Source organism: Oryctolagus cuniculus, chromosome 17 (genome assembly GCF_964237555.1).
Source record: "Oryctolagus cuniculus chromosome 17, mOryCun1.1, whole genome shotgun sequence".
Classification (NCBI taxonomy): Eukaryota; Metazoa; Chordata; class Mammalia; order Lagomorpha; family Leporidae; genus Oryctolagus; species Oryctolagus cuniculus.
The window spans coordinates 23,281,497-23,298,666 of record NC_091448.1 but is presented as its reverse complement, the minus strand read 5'-3'; the positions used below and the strand labels follow the sequence as shown (position 1 = coordinate 23,298,666).

Below are 17,170 nucleotides of genomic sequence, written 5' to 3'. Positions count from 1 at the left end.
ATGTTCTTCCTGTGAGTTTCCAGGCCTGGGAGCTGGGGTGAAGGGTCAGGGGTCAGGCAGACAAGGGTCAGGGGTCAGGCGGACAAGGGTTTTCATCCTGTCCTGAGCCCTGTGACATGGGCAGGGGCTTTGCCCCGGTGGCTCAGTTTCTTTGTAAAGTGGAATGAACGGTGCGTGCTCACCTACAGCCGCACACAGACAGGCGGGTATTTTAAGAAAAGTTGGTGGAAAGTGGAATTAATGATGTTTGTTTTGGCACAAAATTGTTTTTGAAATCCATGTGTAGTGTTTTCCTGATACCCAATTCTGGGAACTTTCCAAAGACCCTGCATAAATGCGCGCCTGCCACCCAGAATGTTAGTGGCTTGTCACTGTCACTGTCATTTTTATTCTAACGCTTTTCGGCTGAGGCTCCGCTCCGCCTTGGAGCGGGGGATTCCGACCAGGCTCTTTCTCCTGGTCCCTGTCCCTGTCTGCGCCGGCTGCTGCCTCCGAGGGAGCCACAGGCTGGGCCACCTGATTCCTGTGCCTCTTCCCTCCCTCCCCGCCTGCCAGGTGCGCTACAAGGAGGAGTTTGAGAAGAACAAGGGCAGAGGCTTCAGCGTGGTGGCAGACACCCCCGAGCTCCAGAGAATCAAGAAGACCCAGGACCAGATCAGTAACGTAAGCCCCTGGCCCCCTGCCGCCCTTCCTCCTTGCCCCGTCCTGGGCAGGCCTGGCTGGCGGTTGCCTGAGCAGAGGGGAGGGCTTGGGGTTCCCAGGTGTCTTTCTGTGGGTACCTGGGGTTTTCTGGGCCAGCCTCTGCCCATGTGGTGTTTCCCCCATACTTTTGGGGGAGGGGCCCCTACTTTGGGGGGAGGGCACTGTGTACTACGTCACACCCCCCCCCCCGCTTTCTGAAGTGGTTCTGCTTTTCTTCCTGGTGCCGTGGGTGTAAGGCTGGGGGCGGGGTGGCTGCCTCTGGGTGCTGGCTTAGCTGCCATTTCCGCCCTCCCTCGCCTCCTCCCCCACTTCAGCGTGCGCTTCCTTCCTGTGTGAAAACCCCAACTGGGTTTGCCTACTGGCCCCCCACCTCCTGGGCCTGGGATGGCCTGGGACGGTCTGGCTGCTCTGGTTGGGGTGGACACAGGGAGAGGGCGGTAGATCGCTGGGCCCCAGCATCGAGCTCCCTCCCGGGCACCTGTGGCCAGAAAACTAAGCCTCGGTTTCCTGCTTGGCAGAGCCACAGCCCCGCAGCCTGTGTGGCTGTTTGAGGGGAATCTTATTTTGGATGTCGGGGTGGGGGCGGGGTACTACTGCGAGCCACAACTCGGAACACAGGCAAGAGCCTGTGTGGGGTCCTGGGGCACACGCCTATGGCGTGCACCGCAAGCCTGGGCAGGGCCGCCGTGGGCAGGCAGTTGTCTCCGCGTCCACAAGGGAGGACGCTCAGCTGTCCAGTGTCACTCTGGGTGCAAGGACTGGGACAGAGGCTGGCGAGGGCCTGGCTTTCAGGTCGCCCACCTGCTGGGCCCTTCTCCACCACCACCCCTGCCCTGTCCCCCCCCTCCCCCAACCCCGCCTCCGTAGCAGGGTGCTGCTTCTACAGCTTGGCCGAGCCGCCCCGGGAGTGGGCTGTGTGTTTCAGACGCACAGGGCGGCCTGCAGAAACAGTCATGCCCAAGACCGTGGCTTTCAAACTTCGACCTCAGTCTATAATAGGCAATACATGTTCCATCGTGACTCACCAAAAAGGCGCTCATTTATTTTGAGAATCACTTTCATGGCTGAGTACTTCCTACTTGAGCGCTTCTCTGGGTCTGTGAGGATGCTGGGTGCCCACTCACTACCAAGTCGAGTGCAGGTACTCAGCAGAGCTGCCCGGTACCTGGGAGCAGGGAGGTGCTGATGCTCTTTGCCCCAGGCCCTCCCCAGGGTCCCCGAGTGCCTGAGTCCCAGTCTCAGGCTGGCCAGTGAGGAGGGGGCAGATGGCCTTGGCTCCAGGGCTGGAATCCTGGCTCTTGGGCCCCTGGCTTTTCATTGTGAAGGCCTGCTCCCTGTCTGCAACCCCCAGCCCGCTGCACGCTCACCCATTGCTGTAGCCTCTGGGTTTAGGAGAGGGGAGGCCAGCAAGCCCAGGGATCCCTGCCTCCCTTTACGGAAGGCTTCCAGAATATTCCGTCCCAGCCTATTCCACCTGCTCCCCCTCCCCAGTCACTGGAGATGGTAATGACTGAGGAGTAACAAAAACTCCCTGTGGCCCAGAACCTAGGGAGATAAGCATCTTATCAGCAACCAGGGCCACAATTAGCTGGTTGCCCTCTGACCTTGACCTGCTGGCTGCTCTTGCAGCTTTCACTGTGAAGGCTGGCCAAAAAACTGGTTTTAGTGAACCAAGCCAAAAGAGGGCCTCCAAACACCTGCATCACAATCCCCCCCTCAGCAATGCTCCCGACCGACTGACCGACTGGCTGGCCGGCATTTACTGAAAATGCAGACTCCCAGGCCCCCCAAGTCAGCATCTCTGGGAGGGAAGCCCGGGAACCAGCATTTTGCACATCTGGGGTTTCTGTGTTACTTAATGAAGCTTCGGAGCCTAGAAGTCCTCAGAAACTTCTCCAGCCTCTAGGACATGGGTGCTGGTCCTGGCTGTCTTTCAGGACCCCGGGGCACCTCGGGCCACACCCAGACGCATTGCTAAATTGTCGCCACCCCCCCAAAGAGTTTTGGGAAAGGTGATGCTTAGAGCCACACATTTTGTTTTGTATCTGAAGTAGTGTTTCTGTCTGTGGCTTGTGCCTTCCCAGATTAGCACCAGACGGCTTCTGGTGGCTTCTAAAGGTCAGGCCATCTGGCAGTGGGGTGAGGATTTGCTTTCCGGAAGGAATGTGCTGCAGACTGGAGTGTTTTGTGTCTTTTAAACATTTTTTTAGGGACTGGCGCCGTGGTGCAGTGGCTTAAAGCCCCAGCCTACTGCGCTGACATCACAGTTCGAGTCCTAGCTGCTCCGCTTCCGATTCAACTCCCTGCTCACGTGCCTAGGAAAGCGGTAGAAGATGGCCCAAGTCGTTGGGCCTCTGCATCCACATGGGAAGCTCCTGGCTCCTGGCTTCAGATCAGCCCAGCTCTGGCCGTTGTGACCATTTGGGGAGTGAACCAGCAGATGGAAGACCCCTCTCTCTCGCTCTGTCTGTCTCTGTCTCTGTCTCTACCTCTCTCTGTAACTCTGTCTTTCAAATAAAAAAAAGTTTAAAATTTTTTTAAAAATTTAGTTTCATCTTATTTGAAGGGCAGAGAGAGAGACAGATGGAGAACTTACATCTCTTGGTTCACTCCCCAAATACAACAGCCAATGCTGTGCTAGGCCAAGGCCAGGAGCCTAGAACTTAATCCATGTCTTCCACAGAGTGACAGGGGCCCAAGTACTCGGTCCGTCATCACCTGCTGCCCCCCAGGTGCACTGACAGGAAGCCAGATCAGAGGCACAGTAGCCAGGACTCGGACTGGCACTGGCACAGGATGCAGGCATCCAGGTGGTGGTCTAACCCACTCTGCCACAACGCCCGTTTGCAGCACACTTGTACACTAAGCACCTCCGTTTACTTACAAAGCAGCTCAAGAAATAGAACGTTACCATGTCCCTGGCAAATCATTCTCGGAGTGCTGGAAGCAGCTCTCATTGAGCAAGCCCCTAGTGCATACTTACTATCTTATGTAGTTTATCTATATGTATATTGTGTGTATATGTATACATAGTACACATGTATGCATACTGTGTAATTTAATCATGAGGGAGTCAGCTGGGGGAAAATGAGAAGCAGAGAGGTCAAAGTTAAAAAGTGCCAGCTACCATTAGCTACAAAGTTGGTTAATGCCCTGCAGTATGATAAAACCATAAACTCTAAAGCTATCTTTGCTACAGACAGAAATTGTTTCCATGTCAGTCAAAAATAATCAGCGCTTTCTATTCTGTAAGTGAACTGTAGTCTTCTGAGTCTGAGCATAATCGGTGGTAAACAGTTTTATCCCGTGGTCAGCTGGTCCGGAAGTAGAATTGCTGGATCTCAGAGGGTGCGGCTCTTCTGCTTTGTGGGAGAGGGGGAGGGGGAGGAGGAGGGGGAGGGGGAGGGGAAGCTCCTGTCTGCTGGTTCACTGCCCGAATCCTGCAGTGGCTGGGCTGGAATCCTGTCACTGAGCCCTCACCACCGCCTTCCAGGGTCTGCATGGTGGGAAGCTGGCGGCGGGAGCCGAGGTGGGTACTAGACCCAGGCCCTTCACGGGCAGGCATTCTCATTGCTAGGCCAACACCCAGCTCCGACGTGTTCATTTTAGCCATTAAAAAAAAAAAAAAAGATTGATTAATTGATTTGAAAGGCAGAGCAACAGAGAGAGTGAGCGAGCGAGCCTGCCTCTGTCTGCTGATTCATTCCCCCACATGCCCACAATGGCCTGGACTGAGCCAGGCTGAAGCCAGGAGCCAGGAACTCCTCTGTAGATCTCTCATGTGGGTGGCAGAGGCCCAAGGACTCTCGGACTTGGGCTGTCATCTACAGTTTTCCTAGGCACGTTCGCAGGACGCTCGATCAGAAGCGAAGCAGCCGGGACTCCAGCCAGTACCCTGTTGTGGGATATCGGTGTCGCAAGCAGCGGCTTAACCTCCTGTGCCACATGCTATTCTGCATACTGGTGTTTCTTTATGGTTTTACTTAGGTCTTTCTCTGTTACTGATGAAGTTTTCAGTGTTATCAGAGAGAGAGAGAGAGAGAGAGAGAGCCTGGCTGCTAAATTGATTGTTGCATTCAGAGCCTGCCTTCCCTGGCTGGCCGTGACATGGAACCACGTGGGAAGTCACGTGTGCAGCCAGACTTCTGTTTTCCCTTTACAGTCAGGAAGCAGGGCTTCCAGAAAACGGAACATCAGAGACACCAGGCAGTGGAGCTTTGGAGTGGACCCTACCCTGTCATGCTAGGACTTGGGCCAGCTGAGGTGGTGGGGGCAGGGTTGGGGGGATCCTGACATCAGGGCTCCCGAGCCTGCACACACTTGGCCCCAGTGGGCACATCTAGAGTGTGGCCTTGCTCCGTAGAGGCCCAGGGCCGTGCACAGGCTGAGCTGCCACCTATACGTCCCAGCTGTGGCCACCCCCACTGGGAGCTCCTGGGAGATCAGAACAATACTGAGCCTGGAGCAGGGCTGAGCCAGGCTCTTGGAGTTTAGAGCAGCTTTCTTTGCCTCTTGGGTGTGCTAACACCCCCTCACGTGCCTATTTGCTTAGCAAACCATTAAGTCAGCCAGAAAAAGCCAGGACACCACTTCCTCATTCTTTTGGGAGAGAGCCAGGACAGTAAGTTGAGGGCATGGAAATTTTGTCCAGGTGAGGTGGCAGGAGGGAGCTGTGACTTCATTTTTCTGAGCCCGTTTGTCCCCCCTGCTGCCTGTCCTGAGCCTGTATGGCTGGTGGCCTCCTCTCCAAGTGAGGTGACCTTTTGAGTGTGAAAGGGGGTGCTGTGGACAGCAGATTTGAACTGGGACCAGGGACATACCATATATATATATATTTATATATATATGATTTATTTATTTGTTTATTTGAAAGGCAGAGAGAGAGAGAGAGGAGAAAGAGACAGATCTTCCATCTGCTGGCTGGTTCACTCGCCAAATAGCCGGAATGGCCGGGGCTCAGCCAGGTGCCAGGAGCTTCATCCGTGTCTCCCATGTAGGTGCAGGGGCCCAAGCACCTGGGCCATCTTTGGATGCTTTTCCAGGCACGTTAGCAGGGAGATGGATTGGAAGTGGAGCAGCCGGGATTTGAACTGGTGCCCATATGGGATGCCGGCACTGCAGGTGGCAGCTTTAACCTTCTGCGCTCCAGCGCCCGCCCCCAGGGACACCCTTGAGCGTGTGGCCCCCTGCTCCACACCTGTCCTGGAGAGGGCCTGTCTTGCTGTGACGTTGTCCTTGTGTTTCCAGCCTCAGCTGTCCGTAAGCGAGGAAAGCTCTGCCCGGGACGTCGCTCACCTGGGCCCTTCCTCCTCTTCTGTGAGAGGGAGCTTACAGGCTGCTCGTTGTCAGGGCCCAGGGAGGAGATGGGAGCGCAGGGAAGAGCGTGTGCATGGCAAGGGTGTTCTCACTGAGGGTGCACGCCGGGGGGGGGAGCAGGTGTCCGCTGTGGCCGGGCTGTCGCTGCTCTGGCCGCCCGGGTCAGCGCGCCCGCACTTTACGTACATTGTCCCTGTGAGCGGCTCTTCAAGGAGGCAGATGAGCTCCAGGTGCTTGTGCAAATACAGCACGTCCACACTGGCTTTCAGCCTGGGGTTTCCTTGGGCTCCTGGAGCTGGGCCAGGCCTTGGGACTGGCTGGGAGCAGGTGGCACCATGAGGTACGGATGAAGAAGCAGGCCCGGAGGGGAAAGGGTCTCTTCAAGGTCACGGGAGTAGGCGAAGGGCTGCTGATGCCCCAGGAGTGGGGTGGGGGCTGCACAGCCTGTGGCACAGGACACTAAGGAAGGATGCAACCCTGCCTTGCCTTGGCCACCCGAGCCCTTGGTGTCCAGGAGGAGCCCAGCCCCAGACATGTCCCACCGTGGACCCCCTGTCAGTCATCACTAATACAGCTACAGCGACACCCAGGAGGGGCCCCCCGCATTAGGGACACCTGTCCTCGCAGAGTGCCAGCTGCCATCGTCTGGGCCCCATGCACGCCTCCGGCTGCCACTGCCCCTGCACTCTCGGCCCAGGTCACCGTCTTCGGTCTAGGCCTTTTTGCATCATTAGGAAGCAAATGAGGGACACTCACCTTCCGCACCCCCAGGACAAAAGTCTCCAGAGCAGCTGCACTGGGAGTCGGTCCGTTTCCCTATCGCCCTCCCCCGACCCGTGGGCACAGGGTCCCTGAGGGAGCAGGGCTGGGTGCCTGGCCGGGCCCTGCTGGGTTTGCCCTGTGGCCAGGGCCGCCTGGGGCCCTGCGGGAACAGGCCCAGACTATGTTGCCCTTCGGCTACGGGTCCCTGCTTGGGTGGGAGGGGAGGGAGGGAACGGAAGAGCTGGTCCGGACCCATCCCGCGTGGGCGGCGGCTGTCTCCAGGGTGACCTGGCCTTGGCCGCTGCCCTGCCGGTTTTCCAAGCCCAGGCCACTGGGAGCAGCCCGTGGGCAGCCGGCAGAGGCAGCACCGGCGCCACACTTGCCAGTTGGCTGCAGCGCCGTGCCCTGCCTGGCCCCGGGCTGACTCACCCTGCGTGCACGGCAGATGCCCGGGGGAGCGGACGGCCAGCAGGACTGCTGAGGCCGGAGCAGCAGGGCACGGGGTCTGGGGTTCCTGTCTGCAACAGGAAGCAGCAGGCCTTGCCCTGCCTCTCCATCTTCCCCCACCTCCACCCATTTCCCAGGAAAAGACAGGGCAGGGTCCTGGTGGACAGGAAGCAAGAAGCAGCCTCCGGTCAGGTGCCCGTGGCCAGCTGGGGCTGGGCCTGGCTCCTCTCTTGGTCGTACTCCTGGTGTCCTGCTTTCTCTGTCCCCTGGGCGGTGGGGGAGTGCTGCACCTGTCACTCTCTGACCCACTTCCTTCCCGCTCCCAGGCCAGCCCAACACTCACAGAGCACTGGGACCCAGGCCGCAGCCCCCTCCCCACCTGGGCTATTCCAGGTGGAGTCTGGGGATCGCAGATGCGGCTTCGGGTCTGGTTCTCCTTCACAGACTTGAAATTCACATTTTGTGTGTGAGGTTGATGATGTCCATTCTGGATCTGTAAAGTGACACTTCTGCATCATTTATAAAATGTAAATAATTAGGAAGATTGAGCTAAAATTTTTAACATTTTATTGATTTGAAAGGCAGAACTGGCTCCCTCCCCAGACAGCCGGCAACAGCCGGGTAGTTGAGCCATCTCCTGCTGCCTGCAGTGAGCAGGAAAGGAGAGCAGGGCCAGGGTTCAAACCCAGGCATAGGATGCGGGCATCCCAAGCGGCGGCTTAACTGCCATGGCAAATGCCCGGTCTTGCGCTAAAAAACTGTTGAAGCAATGGGATCTGCCGCGAACTCTTCCGGCAAGCGCAGCTCAGGAGGCTTCCTGGAAAAGCCAGGCAGTAAATACTGCACGAGCCACAACAACCAGAGCTGTGCTGATCTGAAGCCCGAAGCCAAGAGCTTCCTTTGGGTTTCCCACACGGGTGCAGGGGCCCAAGCACGTTGGCTGTCTTCTACTGCTTTCTGAGGCCGTAGATCAGAAGTGGAGCAGCCGGGACTAGAACTGGTTCCCATAGGGGATGCCAGCATGGCAGATGGCGGCTTTACCCGCTATGCCACAGTGCTGGCCCCAGCACAGCCCACTGAAATGTCAAGTTCAGAGAAATCTCATATGTCAGGATATACTATTTCTCTTGTAGTCCTGCCCCTTCCTTGCACCTAAGTATTTAAGAGTGTGAAGCCATTCTCAGCTCACGGGCTGTAAGCAGGCAAGCAGGGGCTGGACACAGCCCATGGACTGAGTGTGCCACCTTCTGCTCTAGGCCGCCGGCTCCTGGGCTTGCGCCTGCTCCGGCTCACTTGGGAAGGGGCTGTGCGACGCGTGTTCTCAGGAGCAGCTGTTTGGCCCAGGGGTTAAGCCGCTGCCCGCATCCCCTGTCAGTGCCTCCTGGTTCGAGTCCTGGCTCAACTTTTTTTTTTTTTTTTAAAGTATTATTTATTTGAGAGGCAGGGTTTTGCAGAGGGAGAGAGAGACAGAGACAGACAGGAGGGATCTTCCCTCTGCTGGTTCACTCCCCAAATGGCTGCAATGGCTGGGACAAGGTAAGGCTGCAGCCAGGAGCCTAGAGATTCATCTGGGTCTCCTGTGTGGGGGGCAGGGGCCCAAGCACTTGAGCCATCTTCTGCTTCTTTCCCAGGTGCATTAAAAGGGAGGCGGATCAAAAGTAGAGGAGCTGGGATCCAAACCTGTGCCCATCCAGGATGGCGGCATTGCAGGCAGGGGCTTAACCCATTATGCCATGGCGCCCACCCCCACCCCCAGCTCTGTTTCTGCTTTTGTCGACTCTCCGGAAGGCCCTGGGACCTGCATTGTAGCCAGCAGCTCAGGTGCATGGGAATCAGGCCCCCACCCTCCAGGAGCCTGCATGCTGTAACCACCGCCCAGCCCTAGGTGCAGCAGGCTGTGGGTTCGGCCTGGGAGCCAGAGCCAGGAGCCCGAGGAAGAGGGGCCGAGATGGACCTTGGGCGATGAGAGAGGGCGCTGCCCCAGGTTCTGTGCGGTTCTGCACTCCTCCCCCCTTCGGCTGGATGACCTCGGGCAGGTTCCCTAGCAGCTCTGGTCCTCAGGGCTAGGATAGCGCCTGCCTCAGCGGGCTGAGTAAGCTGACAGGCGGGAAGTGAGTCAACCGGACAGTGACACAGTGTCACCATCTGCCCTTGTCGCAGGCGGTGTTGGGCCTGGCTCAGTGGTTCTCAGTCTGGCTGGGGCTGGCTCTGTCCCCACTAAACAGGCCCAGTGTTGGGGCAGCAAAGCGTTTGTGAGGCCATGTGACCGACGTGGCTGGAAGTCAGGGCGTCTGGTTTCCGCCTTGGCTGGGCCGTCCAGGCTGTCCTTGTTGGCCTGCCCCCCTCCTTTTTTTAAAGATTTATTTGTTTATTATAGAGGCAGAGAGAGAGAGAGAGAGAGAGAGAGAGAGAGGTCTTCCATCTGCTGGTTCACTCCCCAGATGGCCACAACAGCCTGAGCTGCGATGATCCAAGGCCAGGAGCCAGGAGCTTTCTCCGGATCTCCCACATGGGTGCAGGGGCCCAAGGACTTGGGTGATCTACTGCTTTCCCAGGCCACACAGAGACTTGGATCGGAAGTGGAGCAGCCAGGACTCGAACCGGCGCCCATATGGGATGCCGGCACTGCAGGTGATGGCTTTACCTGCTGTGCCACAGCGGCAGCCCTGGCTTTGCCCTTTCGATGGCTGTCTCCATGGAGAGGGCAGGACGGGGACCTCCAGCCCGAGCCCTGCCTGCTGCGCCGGCTTCCACTTAGCTCCTGCAGAAAAGACCCCTGCAGGTGCCAGATTGGCCTCGCCCGAGTCGTATGTCTGTCCTAGAACCAATCACCATCTAGAAGACAGCTGTGTTTAAGACTCACTGCATCTCCCACTCTGAAGACCCCCCTCTCCCCAAAACATCCATGCACTTGAATATCAACAGTGCCTGACCTCTGCTCACCTTGCCTCTCATCGTCACATCCTCATCCTTCAAAGCTTAGCACCAGGGTCACCCACAGAGGATCCAGAAAGGCTGCCTGTGGCCGTGGGTACAGAAGCAGGCTTCCCTCCTTGGCTGCCGCCGGCGGGAGGGCTCAGCCCCTGGTGTCCACAGGCGCACGCCAGCGCCGTCACTGCCTGTGTTTCCTGGTTCTGCCTGCAGGTGCACCCAGGACGGGTCTTCCAGCCCCCTCAGAGGAGGGGAGGAGGCCGGGAGTCAGGCTCTTATCCTCCTTTGCCCCCTGTTGGGCCAGATGCTGTGCCTGGGCCAGCCTGGGTGTGGTTGGAGGAGCTGGCCCTGAGCGTGAGGTCTGAAATCCTGGGCGCCCTGGGTGCTGAGTGGCTGTGGGGAGGGAGACCACGGGCAGCCGGTGTGGGCTCAGCCTCCCCGGGCACTGGGGCTGTGGGTCATTCCTCAGAGGCCAGCTCTCGGGCTTGGGTCAGGGAGGCCTTGCACAATCCCAGAAGGCCATGCGGCTGGCACTGCGAGCAGGAAAGGGTGGCTTCGGAAACCTGCCACAGAGCTTGGGTGAGGGAGGGGCGCTGGGGCCAGCTGGGAAAGCGCCAAGGCCTGGTGGCTTCCCTTGGGGCTGGACTGGAGGAAGACGGTGGATGAGGGACAGTGAATTCCAGAGGATGCGGCCGGGGCCTGAGCTGGGGCACAAACGCCCGCCCCCCCCCCCCCCCCCCCGCCCTCTGTGGACCCTGTGGTTTCTCTCTGGTGCTTGGGGCGGGTGCTTCCTGTGGCTGACCGTGCTCAGGCCCCATCATAGCACCCGCCCCAGAGGGCTCCTGCCCTCTTGACCTCGGTGGCCAATGCTGGCGACCTCGAGCCAAGCTCAAGTCGCAGTCCCAGGCCTCAAGCAAGGCGAGGCCCAGCTCAGGACTCCTGGGCGCCGGAGATAGAAGTGGGGGTCTCTGCAGCCAGTAGTGCATGTGGGGCGGAGTCTGGACGGAGGGGTCAGAGCCCCCCACACCCGCCAGGGGCTCTGGGCCTCCGCACAGATGTGGAACATGGTGAGCAGAGGAGCCCCCTCCAAGACCTGGCCGGCCCTGGGGTCGTGGGGGGCTGGTGTTTCTTGTCCCCACCGGCTGAGGTCCTCAGAGCATGTCTGTGGGCCCCAGAAGCCGTGTGGTCTCAGCAGCTTGCTTGGCGTGTCACTGCCTCAGTTTCCTTCCTGTCTGCTACCCGGGGACGACTAGGTAAACTGAGCCCAAGACGTAGAGCTCGCATGGAGCCCGGCCTGTTGTCAAGGTGGTAAACGGGCTGCGCCATTGCCGGCATTGACCAGGGTGGGGTGGGGCAGCCACCGGTGGGTACAGACCACAGCCGCACTCGGCTCAAGCCCGCATTCACCCAGCCCTCGTATTCTTCATGACACTGACGTCCCATTTTACAGACGTGGGAACTGAGGCTTGGCAAGATCCAGTTGCTGGTCTGAGCGCACACGGCTGGTGCCGTCTGCTTGGATCCCAGGGGGGGTCTCTCTGCCATCTGCCATCCTGGGACCTGGAGTGGCACCGGGAGGGGATTGCTTGCTCTGCGGTGGGATCCTTCACCCAGCTGATAAATAACCCTCGCAGATAAAATACCACGAGGAGTTCGAGAAGAGCCGCATGGGCCCCAGCGGGGGCGAGGGCGCAGAGCCCGAGCGCCGGGACTCCCAGGACAGCAGCAACTACCGGCGGCCCCCGGAGCAGCAGCAGCCGCCGCAGCCACACCACATCCCGACCAGCACCCCTGGTGAGCGCGCCGAGGACCTGGGGCAAGGCTGGCTGCGGGCTGGGGAGGAGGTGGAGAGAAGCCCCCAGCACACGCGCACACACATGCATGGACATGCACACGCACATACATTCACAACACGGCACCTGTGTGGAATCCCTGACACCTATGTGCAGTAGACAGAGGCTCTCAAGAATGGGGTCGAGTGAGGTGGGGGATGGGGGCTCTGAGAGGGACGGGGGTGGGGGGTGGCTGAGTCCTGTCGCCTGCCCCTTCCAGCCTACCAGCAGCCGCAGCCGCAGCAGGTGGCCCAGTCCTACGGCTACAAGGAGCCAGCAGCCCCGGTCTCCACCCAGCGAGGCGCCCCAGGCGGGGGTGGGGTGAGTAGCCCTTGCTTGAAGGGAGAGAGACCCTGCAGGAGGGAGGTCCCAGGTCAGAGTTCTGAGGAGCCCAGCAGCTGTGGGGACTCTGGGAAGGCTTCACCTGACCTTTGACCCGGTCCTTGTTGTCTGAGCCAGTGATTGGCCTCCTGCCCTTGGAGAGGGGGTGGGGAATGGGCAAGACAATCACTCCTGGCCGGCCCCTCCCCTTTCCCTTAAAGGCAGAGTGACAGAGAAAGATCTTCCATCTCCTGGTTCACTTCCCAAATGTGTGCAATAGCCAGTGCTGGACCAGGCTGAAGGGAGGAGCCTGAACTCCATCCGGGTCTCCCACATGAGTGGCAGGGGCCCAAGGACTTGGGCCGTCATTTGCTGCTTCCCAGGCCATCCAGCAGGGGGCTGCATCAGAAGCAGAACAGCCGGGACTCGAGCCGGCACCCATAAGGGATGCTGGCGTTGCAAGCAGCAGCTTCCCCCACTGATGGTTTCTAATCCTCGAGCCCCCTACTTCCCTTCAGAGCCCCTTTTCCTACTTTAAATGAGTGCTCTGTGCTTGCTACCTCCACGACCCTCACTGGACTGGAGCTCCGTGCAGGCAAGGTCACGTCCCAGGGGCTCACCTTGCTTGGGCCAGGCCCACAGCGAGCGCGCTGTGCCCAGCAGCCTGGCTGCAGACATGCACATGCGCACCAGCGGGCAGGGGGCAGTCTGGCCCCCTCTGGGCGCGTTGGAGCCTCCTGAGCTGACTTCCTGGGAAGACCCGGCTCCTCCGTGCTGGGTGCCCAGGAATTTCAAGCCGTTCTTGGAGGAGCAGGGGAGACGGGGACTTAGAGAAGTGGCCTGAGGTGTGTGGCCAGCTGGAGCTCACACTTGGGACAGACGGGGAATGTGGGCCCTGTTGGGGGGCTCAGGACAAAGGTGTCATCTGAAACAGCAAGTTCCAGGTGGACCCTGGGATGCTCACTAAGCCTGACCTGATTCTGAGGGATTGGAAGACCACCTTCCTGTCCTCTTGGGTCTTATAGTCCAGTAAGAAAGCAATAAATACATGGACTATCGGCTAGGGCCAGGTAACGGCCCGTGCTATGAAGACAGCAGGGTGAGGGGTAGAGAGCAGTGGAGGTGGACATCTGACCACAGTCCTCAGGAGTGAGTCCTCAGGAAGATCAGCAGGTGCAAAGGCCCTGAGGCACAAGTGTTCTAGGAACAGTTCACGGACCCTCAGGAAGGTGGAGGTGACTGGACGGGGAAGACAACAGGTCAGATTGTGCAGGGATTGTAAGGCCCAGGAAGGCCTCTGTGACTGCCCACCCACGCACTGTGATGGGTTCCACTTTGGCTTGTAATGGTTACTGTGGCGGCTGTGCTGAGCATAGGCGGTGGGAGGTGGAGGGGGAGAAACGGGATGCAGCCATGGGAATTGTCCGAGCGCAAGGCAGAGGCAGGGGTGGTCATGAGAGAGGTGGGGGTCACTTCCTGGGGGCTTCCTTACCGCTTGGGGCTGTGGATTCCTAACCGTGTCCAATGGAGCCCCCAGACCTGTCCATGTCAAGCGCAGTGGAGGCCGGGGAGTTAGGGTGTGGTCCCCTCCCAGACCACTGAGCTCGCTGGGCGTGGCCGCGATCTGTGGGGGGGGGGGGGGTGGTGGTGGAAGCAGAACCTGAGAGATGCCCCCTGTAGGTTTTACGAGGTTTGTCTCCCCGGGAAATTTGGCCTTTGCCTTGAACCTGGGAGTGCAGCCAGGCTCACCATGGCTTCAGAAAGCAGACACTGATGGTTTGAACACAAGTGTTAGTGAGCAGGGCGTGGCGTGTTTTAACACCATCCCAGCGTCACATCCGTGGAACCCTGCTCCTCTCCTGTTCTGCAGTTCTCACCCCAGTCCCTGTCCCACGTCTGGCCCTGAACAGCTGCCCGGGTGACAGTGCTGGGAGGACCGTGGGCCCGGGCCCTGGCTGACTGTGTCCCCCTCCCCATGCCCCCATCCCCGCAGAAGCGGTACCGCGCCGTGTACGACTACAGCGCCGCCGACGAGGATGAGGTGTCCTTCCAGGACGGGGACACCATCGTGAACGTGCAGCAGATCGATGACGGCTGGATGTACGGCACGGTGGAGCGCACCGGGGACACGGGCATGCTGCCCGCCAACTACGTGGAGGCCATCTGAGCCCCCGCGCCCCGCCCCCTCTGTCTGCAGCGCATTCCACGGCATCCATCCGTCCCAGGGCGTGGCCCGTCCACCCTGCAGTGTCCCTGTTAGCATCCGCGACAGCTCGTGTGCCCCACCCTCCTCCAGCTTCTTCAGCCAGCTGAAGCCTCCTGCCACTTGCGCGGGCTCCCTCCTCGGCAGGTCTTCCCGTTGACCCATGTCTTGGTTTTTCTCTCTGGATGGAGCAGGCCTGGAGGAGATCTCTTGGCTCTCAGGCCTTGCCTTCCTCTCTCTTCTGCCCTCTCCGACCCTCCCGCCCTGCCCCTCACACCCCCAAACATTCCGGGAGCCCCTGAGTCCAGGCCCCACCAGGGCGCGGCTCCCTTGCATTGCCCAGAGTGGGAGTCCACTTCCGTGGTGCCTGGCCTGGGGCTGGGGCTCCGCGCTGTGCAGGGCCCGAGGCGGTGGGCTCTACCTCTCTGTCTGAAGGAGGGGCCCACCAAGGGTCTCCCTTACCACCCTCTCCCTCCTCCAGGGCAACAGCAAGGGGAGTGGGGTGCTCACTTGGTGAGCCCACACCTTCCCCACGTGTGTTCCTCTGGCCACGTAGACCCGGGGTGAGCAGAGCGCTCCCATGGGCAGCGCCGCTGGGGCCTTTCCCTGTGTTTAGGGGCGGCCGCAGGAGGGAGGGCTGCAGGGTGTTCTGTCCGTATTCCCACCCCTGATCTCGGGACCCTCACTGCCTCCCTGGAGGCTGGGTCCTGCAGGTAGGGAAAGGACCCCCAGGGGTCCTGTGGCCTGCACCCCAACCCCAGCCCCCAGGTTCTGGGTGAGGTGGGTGGCTCCTCCCTGCTGGAGGGAGGCGGTCTCAGGGCCTTCCTGGCCGCCCCTCCCCAGCCCAGTGCCTCATGGACTCGGAGCTGGGCCAGGCCACCAGGACCCTCCATGTGCCCAAGGCTGCCTGCGCCTGTGCCCTGTGTGGGGGAACGTCAGTACGTGTCTGCAGTGGGTGCCCAGGGCCCCCTCCCCTGCTCCCCAGCTCCAAGCCCACCGTGGGAGGGGAGAGACGTTTCTGATGTTTTCCTGGAGTGGAAATTCCCGCTCTGCTCCCCTCTCTGAACGGAGGGAGCTCCCCTGCCTACTCCTGCCGGCCAGGGTGCAGAGCGCTGGGCAGACTTGGCGGGGCTCCCGGCCTGTTGTCTCCCCCATCTCCGTGTCCTCCCCCTCGCTTACACAGAACCCCTGGAAGCAGGGGCAGGATTCCAGGCTGCAGAACTGGAAGCCCGGACACCAGGGGCGGGGGGGAAAGACGGTGCTATCTCCACGCCCCCTCCGACTGGCGGGGGGCGGGGCAGCCCTGGCCTGGCCTGATTCATCTCTGGGCTTTCTCGTTGCCCCTCCAGACACCCCCCTTCCCCATGTCACCCTGAGTCTCGCAGGCCACACGGCTGTCCGCCCTGCAGCTGAGGGCCGGGCGTCTTCTCTGGACTTGGTTTGGGAACATTTGCCCGAGGAAATGACTGGGTGAGGAGCCCTGCCGCCAACAGTCCTGCCCCCCCTCCCCCGGTGAGGCAGGTGGGTGTCAGGTCGGCTCTTGGGGGTGGGGGATGAGGGAGGCACTGATCCAGTCCATTCCTCTTGATCTCAAAGCACAGTGGATTTGGGGACCAAAGGTCAAGGGCACCCCCTGTTGGAGGACTGGTGGGTGGGAGGGGGCACCCCTGGGAGCAAGCGGCCGCCTGTTTTCACTCAGCTCAATTTTTCTTCCAAAGCAAGGCAGGCCCGCCACTGGAATCTTGTGCCAACCCCTCCCGTCCTAAAAGTAGGGGACACCTTACACGCCCCCAGAGCGAGGAGAGGAGGGACTGTCACTCTGGTGCTGAGGGGCCCAGGGGCTGCCGGGAGTCCATGTTCCTTCCCAGAAACCCCCGGGCTGGGGCTGAGGCCCTGGTTTTCTGGTGGCCTTCACAGAGGTCTTTTAGCCAGTAGCCCCAGGACAAAAAAATACGCGTCAAAGCTAGAATGTGAATTCAACTTTGTGGACCAATAATAAAATACAAACAGCCCCACGGTGAGTGAGAGCGTGAGAAATGTGAATTCTCTCAACACTGCTTCCTGCCCCCTCCCACCCCTTCAGGTACCCCAGGGAAAACTCTTGCTTCATTTCTGTCTCCCCCCCCCCCACATATGCACTTTGGGGCCTTTTTTATAGCTGGAAAAAAAGCAAAATGAAATAGCACCCCCAAACCTGTATTTAAAGGACACCGAGGTGGTGGCCGCGCGGCACTCGCCCTGTCCCGACGTTTCATCCGTGTGTGTGACGCCACCGCTCATCTTTTTATATGGGGTTGTTGTCTTCCTGCGTCTGTTTCAGTCCCCTTGCTCGTGGGCTTGTGCTCGGGATCAAATCTCTCTGGCCTGTTAGGATTCTGAACGTTTGACTTGAACCACAAGTGAATCTTTCTCCTGGTGACTCAAATAAAAGTCTAATTTTTACCTGTGGACTTGGTTGCCTCCTTGGCTGTGGGCTGCTGTGTGTGGGTGGGTGGGTGTGCACACGCGCGTGCATGTGTCCAACCTGGGTGTTTGGGGCGTGTGCCCGCTGCCTTCCCGGTGGAGGAGGGCCAGTCCAGGGACCAGGAGGCAGATGCGGGCCTTGGCTCCTGCTTGCTCCTTCCTTCTTTCCTTTCCTTTTCTTATTTCTTACCTC

The 17,170-nt window shown here is 59.7% G+C and overlaps 1 protein-coding gene across 2 annotated transcripts in view; it reads left to right on the top strand.

Annotated features, from left to right (window-relative positions):
* LASP1 (LIM and SH3 protein 1) overlaps positions 1 to 16,963 on the top strand; it is a 40,417-nt gene extending 23,454 nt beyond the window's left edge. The window contains 5 exon segments of one of the 2 annotated variants that reach the window (NM_001082778.1): positions 556 to 663; positions 11,793 to 11,952; positions 12,211 to 12,311; positions 14,305 to 15,596; positions 15,652 to 16,963. In NM_001082778.1, coding sequence (NP_001076247.1) covers positions 556 to 663; positions 11,793 to 11,952; positions 12,211 to 12,311; positions 14,305 to 14,478 — 543 coding nt within the window. In that variant the 3' untranslated portion in view covers positions 14,479 to 15,596; positions 15,652 to 16,963. 2 annotated transcript variants of the gene reach the window in all.
* Positions 16,964 to 17,170: the final 207 nt, after the last annotated feature.